Source organism: Dipodomys ordii, unplaced genomic scaffold (assembly GCF_000151885.1).
Source record: "Dipodomys ordii isolate 6190 unplaced genomic scaffold, Dord_2.0 Scaffold95, whole genome shotgun sequence".
Taxonomy (NCBI): Eukaryota; Metazoa; Chordata; class Mammalia; order Rodentia; family Heteromyidae; genus Dipodomys; species Dipodomys ordii.
In genome coordinates this window covers 4,054,985-4,063,302 of record NW_012267311.1, presented here as the reverse complement: position 1 = coordinate 4,063,302, position 8,318 = coordinate 4,054,985, and the positions used below count along the sequence as shown (strand labels likewise).

General features: G+C 39.2%; 1 protein-coding gene across 1 annotated transcript in view; it reads right to left on the bottom strand.

Annotated features, from left to right (window-relative positions):
• LOC105993341 (phospholipid-transporting ATPase FetA-like) overlaps window positions 1–8,318 on the bottom strand; it is a 72,030-nt gene that overhangs the window by 22,668 nt on the left and 41,044 nt on the right. Inside the window, exons 15-17 of the mRNA XM_013026575.1 lie at window positions 6,120–6,163; window positions 3,201–3,363; window positions 801–982 (exon numbers count right to left, since the gene is read on the bottom strand). Coding sequence (XP_012882029.1) covers window positions 801–982; window positions 3,201–3,363; window positions 6,120–6,163 — 389 coding nt within the window. The remainder of the gene's footprint in view (window positions 1–800; window positions 983–3,200; window positions 3,364–6,119; window positions 6,164–8,318) is intronic.

The following is an 8,318-nucleotide window of genomic DNA, read 5'->3' as shown; positions in this document are numbered from 1 at the left end:
ATGTGATCAGCAGCATGGGGATATTTAGTAGTGGTTCAACCAGATGAGTGGGAGTTCTTTGTTTCTTAAGTCCTGTTAGTTTTGTCGTATCACCTAATGAACCCAGGTTTTTGTATATGCTAAGCATATACCCTACTACTGAACTACATCCTTAGACATAATTGTGCGTTCCAGTATTAAAGTTTGAACTCAGAGTCTGGGTGCTGTCCCTGAGCTTTTATGCTCAAGGCTAGTGCTCTACTGCTTGAGACACTTCTGGCTTTTGGTAGCTTTTTATTGGAGATAAGAGTCTCACAGTTTTCTTGCCTGGGTGGCTTTGAACAGCGATCCTCAGATATCAGCTACTCCTGAGTAGCTAGGATTACAGGCATGAGCCACTAGCACCTGGCCACAACTCCCCCTGCCCCCGCCACAATATTTTGATACATGGTTGACTGAATCCATGAACCTGTAAATAAGGAGAACAGACTGTCAGACTATATTATTTGCTCTCATCTCTTACTCCATACTGAGGCTTTATAAATTTAGTTCCTGTCCTCATCTTGGTTTTGAGGGTGTTGATAGGCCATTACCTCATAACATCAGAGAAGAGACTTGGTATATGGCAGCAAGCCCTGATATGTATGTGGAAGAAAATTAAAGATGAGAGAGGAAGTGGGACTGGCTACATTTGTATTTGAGGCATAGTGTCTCTAAGAAGGTATGTGAGTGGGGAAAAGCATCTGTGAGTAAAGAGAAAGTTAATGTGCAGGAGTGTGTAAAGGCCGGAAGGCTGACTGGGAGGGGCACCCACCAATTACAGACATCCTCTTGCGCACATTGCTGAAGTCCAAAATAGCCAGCAGCTGGTAAACTTTGGTTTCTCCCATTTCGACTATGGTGATTGTCTCAGATGTGCGGGAACGGAACACAAAGCCAAAGTTTCTGGCAGCAGTGACCAAGGCACCTTCATCTGGTGACTGAGCCTGGTACACCAGCATACCTGACAGGAGAGAAGAGGGCAACTAGAGCTCGCAGAGATGAGAAGCTGAAGTCCACCCAGAAATGACACCATCTTCAAGTGGGCTACATAAAGATGGACCCAGAAGAAGATATCCTCCTTCAAAATGTCCTCACAAGTCTGGCCCTAAAAGGTCAGGTTGCATAGAACATGTCAGTCTTTTTTTCATTTCCAATCTTTTCAACTTATTTCACACACCTGAGTCACTATGACTGTGCTAAATGGTACCATGCAATGGGTACATACAAAACAAAACATAAGCAGTTACTTTTCAATGTCAGTGCATAAAGATGGCCCAGAGAGTCAGGTGCCAGTAGTTCATGCTTGTAATCTTAGCTACTCTAGAGGCTGAGATGTGAGGACTGTGGTTTGAAGCCAGACTGGGCAGGCAAGTTAGTGAGACTCTTATCTCCAATTAACTAGAAAAAAGCCAGAAGTAGAGCTGTGGCTCAAGTGGTAAAGTGCTAGCCTTGAGCAAAAAAGCTCAGGGACAGTACCCAGACCCTGAGTTCAAGCCCCAGGACACACACACACACACACACACACACACACACACACACAGATGACACAGAGAGCTTGCTAAAAATGTAGATTCTTTGGGCCTTACTCAAACTTAGTGAATCCAGAATCACAAAGTCTGCAAGCATGACATAGGAAATTGAATTTTTAACAAATCTCTTGGGTGATTTTCATACATATGTGGCATAAGGTACTTCTGCATATGATCAACCACACTTTGGTAAAATACTATACATACCTATCTCTGTCTCCATATTATACTCAACTCTCTCTCTCTCTCTCTCTCTCTCTCTCTCTCTCTCTCACACACACACACACACACACACACACAAGTGTTATCACCTTTAATTCATCCTAGGAAACTAAATGACTTTCATCTGCTATTACTCAAAAATTCAACATTTTCTGGAACTCCTATGTTAAGATATTATCATAACCAGAGGCATATTTCAGATTATTTCTCTTCTGAAGATTAATTTGATTTTTAAAAATTAGGCATTATTAAAATCTTATACTTGTGAATAGGCAGGTGAATATATTTTTACATCAGACATAAATAAGATGGATCTACTTGACAATTGAGACCACTTTCTTGTGTATAAATAAAAACAAGGACAGATATGCTTCAAACAATAGTAGCTTCTTGGGAGGGCAGAGCCAGAGGAACATGTGATGGTATGGGAGCTCACAGGTCCAGGAAACATGAGATTTAGGTTTTTATCTCTGCCTTTCTTTACTATCGTGTTTTAGACAGGTAACTTAATCACTTTTTAACTTCTGTTCCATTCTCTAATACTAGGATCATTTTTCCTGTCCTCTATCTCAGAGGGCTGTTGTGAAGATTGTAGAAGATAATATAAATGGAACCAATTTGTAAAACTGTGAAGTGATACACAAATATATGGCATTGAAGGTAATGTTATGAGCACTGACTTAAAGTGACACTGGATGTCTCTTGCCTGTAATCCTAGCTATTCAGGAGGCTGAGATTAGTATAAGTTTGAGGTCAGACCGGAAAAAAAGTTTATGAGATCCCATGTCCAATAAAAAGCTGGTACAGTGGTGTACATTGGTTATCCCAACTATACCAGCAGCATAAATAGGAGGATTGTGGTTAAGCTAGTCCAAGCAAAAGCCAAGAATCTATTCAAAAAATAATGAACACAAAGGGTTGTAGATGTAGCTTAAGTGGTAAAGTAACTGCTTTTCAATATAAGGCTCTGAGTTCAAACTCTAATACTGCCAGGAAAAAAGTTTTAAAAAAATGTTTTGTTTTTTAGTACTAAGGTTTGAACTCAGAGCTTCACTTCACCTGGCCTTTTTGTTCAAGTGGCTCTACCATTTGAGCCACACCTCTACTTCTAGCATTTGCTGGTAAATTCATTATTTTAAAGTTTGGGTAAATTGCTGGATGATTTTTATCACACCTGATTACTAAGGAAACTAAGAAGTGTGAGGAAACCTTCAAATTGTTTAACAAGAGGATGACTCAAGAAGTTATTTTCTACTTGAATGCCTTTATGCTTGCTGCCTATCAATTAATTCTCAGAAGGACAGTGCTCCTATTGCAAAGGTTTTTTCCCCTTAGATTAAGCCATTGCAATAATATAAAATCATCCCCACCTCCAAATAGCCTAGACCTTAGGATAATTCTCAGTCCATCACAAGGGTTCTTCCTCACCTTCCACTTTCTCTTCTGATATCACAGTGTGACATAATGAAAGGGTGAGGAAAAACAGGTGCACCCAGTGATCTCCACTTTTTACTGCTTCCACCAAAGTCTTGTCATAAAATGAAAATTTAGGGTCTGCCAGTTCATTGTAGGAGAAATCAACCTTGTCTTCCTGGAACATATAAGGCAGAACAAAGTTCTTAGTAATAGGTGAACTTTTTGTAGAAAGTGAACTTGGGGTATTTCTGGAATATGATGAGAGCTCTAAGGAGGATGAGAAGAGAAAGAGCAATATAAATGGCAAAGACACTGCTAATTTCTAAGATACCTGCAGCTATGACAGGACAGTCCATTCATTTTTTGCCAGAAAAGATCCTTCCTACATGAAACAATCTCTGCATGGTTTGGAAGAACCTTCTTGCCTCCTTTTCACCTCAGCTAGTCTGGATGATTAATGGTAATCCTGAAATTCTACTCTTCCATATCTAGAGTCCTATCTGATAATTAAACCTGAATATTTGAGAGGTAACTATTTCTTATTAGGAAGTAGTGGCTAGGTAAACTGTTGTTTATGACTGTTTACTACCTGATTTTGGGAGTTGATAAGGAAATACATACCAGACATGGTGGCATTTGTTGGTTGGCACTATATCCCCCAGAGAAAAAGGTGTGGGGGGGGGTAGAGCTAGATAGGAATATTGCAAGACAGAGGCAATGCTACATGACATTATGCTCAAATACATGCTTGTCTGTAGACTTAATTGTGCTTGACTTGTCAGCATACCTGATTCTTCCTGACTCTAACTCTCATAGTTACTGTCTTGCTTATGTTCCTATTTGAATTCTTGCCTCAGACTGTGAACTTAAAATTCATTTGCCTTACCATAACCTTGGCTCCTACATACATTGACTGTCATTTTAGGCTGCTTGTGGCTACCATGAGTGAATACTGGACTGAGATTTTCTTATACCAACCCTAGAGTATGATGCTATTAACAAATGTATTCAGCCTATACCAGAATTCTTGCTCATGCTATAATCCTAGAAACTCAGAAGGCTGAGATCTGAGGATCATAGTTGTAAGCCAGCCAAGGCAAGAAAGTCCTTGAGACTTCCAAAATGCTGGAAATAGAGTTGTGGCTTAAGTGGTAGAGTGCTAGCCTTGGGTAAAAAAAACTTAGGGAGAGGACCCGGGTCCTGGGTTCAAGCCCTAGGACCAGTATACACACACAAAGAATTCTCAAACAGGGTGATGGTGGCTCATACCTATAATCCTAGCTACTCAGGAGGCTGAAATCTGATCATTGCAGTGAGACTTTTATCTCTAATAAATACTTGACAAAGCCAGAAGTAGGGCTATGAGCTCAAGTGATAGAGCACTAGCCTTGAGCACAAAGAAGCTCAAGGACTGTGCTCAGGCCCTGAGTTTAAGCCCTAGGACTAGCAAAAAAAAATTTTCAAGGGTCTTTCTCTAGTTCTTCATTGTTCCTCTACTTAGGCTGAGTCCTAGTATTCAAGTGTAAACATAATTGTCCTTCTTGGTGCTATGTTGGGAAAAGGGGAATTTTAGTGAGCTATGCTGTTTTTTTCTAACTCTCATCTAGATGTAATGTTGTTAGAAGAATTATGGTTCACTAGGGGGAGATTAAACTCTACTCCATAAACAAAAGATGAGGTCCAGCACTGGCAAAAATAGTAGAAGAGAGTGAACAGGAAGAAAAATTTGTAGTTGTCTAGACAATGACTGTTGAGTATGTCACAAATCTTGAAGTTAAACAGAGGAAAAAGATTGACAGACTGGATTACATAAATGTAAATTTTCTACACAGAAGGAAATCATCATCACTATTTTTGGTACCCATCTTAGGGCTTAAACTCAAGACCTATTCACTGTCCCAGAGCTTTTCTTGCTGAAGGCTAGAGCTCCACCACTTGAGTCATAGCTTCACTTCCAGATTTTTGCTAGTTAACTGGAGACAACAGTCTCATAGACTTTCTTGCTAGGGTTGGCTTTGAACCATGATCTTCAGATCTCAGCCTCCTGAGTAGCTAAGATTATAGGCATGAGCCACTGGTATCTGGCTCACAGAAAGAAATTAATTTAAAAAACTGACAAATGGAAAAATAATTGTAATGTGTGAGACAAAGAAAGATTATTAGTATCACATTGTACAAAGTGTTTCATTGTGATATTTACAACATGAATATAGTTTACTTTGATTAAATTCACCCTACCTATTATTACGCTTTTAGAACTGCCATCCCTATTCCCGGTTCCTTTTAAACAGCTTTTGGTGAGTTTCACTGTGTTATTTTCATACACACATATATACATAATGTACTTTTATAATGCTCACCCCCATTACCATCTCCTTATCCTTCCCACCCACTTGTTCCCCCAAATCAGTCACCTCTCACAACCATTTCATATTATTAAGTTTATTAGGTCTATATTTTGCATATGAGTGAAAACATGTGGTGCTCATCTTTCTGAGTTTGGCTTTTCTTAATATGGTGATCTTCGATTTCATCCATTTTCCTGAAAAGTGACATAATTCTTTATAGCTGAATAATACTCCATTGTGTATATGTATCAAATTATCTTTACCCAATCATTGGATGGACAAAGAAATCATTTTTCCAATCATTGGTTAGATCAAGAATAGCACAGATTATTTTATAAAGAAAATTAAGCCATTATATGTCATGGTGCATGCCTGAATTCCCAGCACTTAGAAGCTGAGGTAGGAGGCTCATGAGTTTGAGGCCAGCTTGGAGGGAGGAGGAGAGAAGGAAGGAAAGAGACAGAGAGATAGAAGCTATTCTAATATAATCCATTTACATAATGTTTTCTGATGCCTCAGTTAAGTTTTTGAGCTCAGTCTCTCTCCGTTCCTACATGATTTCTAGCAGGCTTTACCCACTCACCTCACAGACTGGCATACTCTGTCCATTTCTGTCATGGCAGTAACCTATTGGTAAGAAAATATAGCAAAGAGTTAGCAGGGAGTGTTTTTTGTTTTACTGTTTTTTAAGTGTAAAATCTAAGCACTAATTACATACATAATGTGCAACTGTTACCTCTGTATATCCCCTTTGCCCTCCCCTCCCCTTCCCACTCACTCTTCTCTAGTTCTGTCCTCCATAGTCCCATCCCCGGTCCTCATCCCGCAGCTATTCCATCCAGTTCCTCCTTTCTACTTGGTAGTACTGAGATTTGAACTCTACCACTTGAGCCATATACCCCAAGACATTTTTTTAAAATTATGTTGGATAGGACCTGGGACTGTGATCCTCTGACCTATGTCTTCTAAGTAGTTGGTATCACAAGCATGCATCACTATGTTCAATAGAATCTCACTATGCCCCAGGTTGTCTTCAAACTTCAGTGTTCCCAATCTGCCTCCCAAGTAGCTGGGATTACAGGAATAAACCTAGATTACCACTATAATGTGCAATACTTTGTTTTTTTTATTTTGTTTAATTTTGTGGTGCTGGGGATCAAACCCACAGCCTCAAACATGATAGGCAAGTGCTATACCACTGAGCTACATCCCCCCCTCAATGCTTTTAAAGTACTCCAAATGAAACTTCCTATACTTTCCTATCCCCAACTCCTAGAGATCTGTATTCTACTTTGTGTCTCTATGGATTTTCTTATTCTAGATATTTCATATAACTAGCACTTTTGTCTTTTATTGCCTTGCCTATTTCACTTAATATAATATATTAAAGTTTCATACATGTTGTAGCATTTATTAAACTTCCTCACTTTTTTGTGGCAGTGAAGTTTGAATTTAGGGTCTCATAGTTGCTAAACAAGAGTTCTACCACGTGAGCCATGCCCCTAATCCCAAACTTCATTACATTTTATAGTCAAATCATATTCATTGTGTTATGTACCACTTTAAAAAATTCATTCATTTGTTCAACTTCTCTGGCTATAAAAGAAATGCAAATCAAAACAACATTGAGATTCCACCTCACTCCAGTTAGAATGGCTATAATCAAGAAATCTAATAATAACAGATGCTGGAGGGGATGTGGCCAAAGGGGAATGCTACTACACTATTGGTTGAGTATAAACTTGTTCAACCACTCTGGAAAGCAGTATGGAGGTTCCTCAAAAGGCTACACATAGAGCTCTCCTATGACCCAGCAATCCCACTTCTGGGCATAATGATCACAAAAAGGCCACACTAAAGCTACCAGCACAAGTATGTTTATCACAGCTAAGATATGGATCCAACCCAGATGCCCTCAGTAGATGAATGGATCAAGAAAATGTGATATATGGAATTCTATGCTTCCATCAGAAAGAATGACACTGCCCCATTTGTTAGGAAATGGAAAGACTTGGAAAAAATCATATTAAGTGAAGTAAGCCAGACCCAAAGAAATATAGGTCCCATGGTTTCCTTCATTTGCAATAATTAGTATACATCTAGGATAATTTTATCAGATGATCAGAAAAGCTCAAAAGCTAGGTACATATGACCATATAAGATAATGCTAAGTGAAATGAACCCCAAGATTTGGACACAGAGGTCTTTGTTGTTGTTGTTTTTAATGTACTAAGTGATTTTTTTGTTTCTTTTGTTTCCCCCACTATGTTATATCCTCTGTTGTCATTGTACTTGATTTTGATACCCTGCATCTTGTATATTCATTTATCTAATTTGGGGAGGGGAAGGGGAATAACAAAGGACACAGGATGACCCATTGCAACAATGGTACTCATAAGATACTGTATTGGAAATGAACTTTACAACTTTGGGGGGGGGTGGCAGGGAGGACTGAGGGAGTGGGGAGGGAAGAGATAGTGGGAGAACAACAAAGGAGGGGTTAACAATGTTCGACAAGAAAAGTACATATTACCTTACTCTGTACAGCATCTTTACAATAAAATAAAATTTAAAAAAATTCATTCATTGATGGGCATATGGGCTATTTCCATCTTTGGGCTATGGTAAGTAATGCTACAAGGTACATTTGCAGTATTTGAGTTCCTGTTTCTATTTTGGGAGGATACCTAGGAATAGTTATTCAAAGGAGGGTTTTTTTGTTTTGTTTTTTGGGTCCGGTCGTGGGGCCTGAACTCTGGGCCTGGGTGCTGTCCCTCAGCTC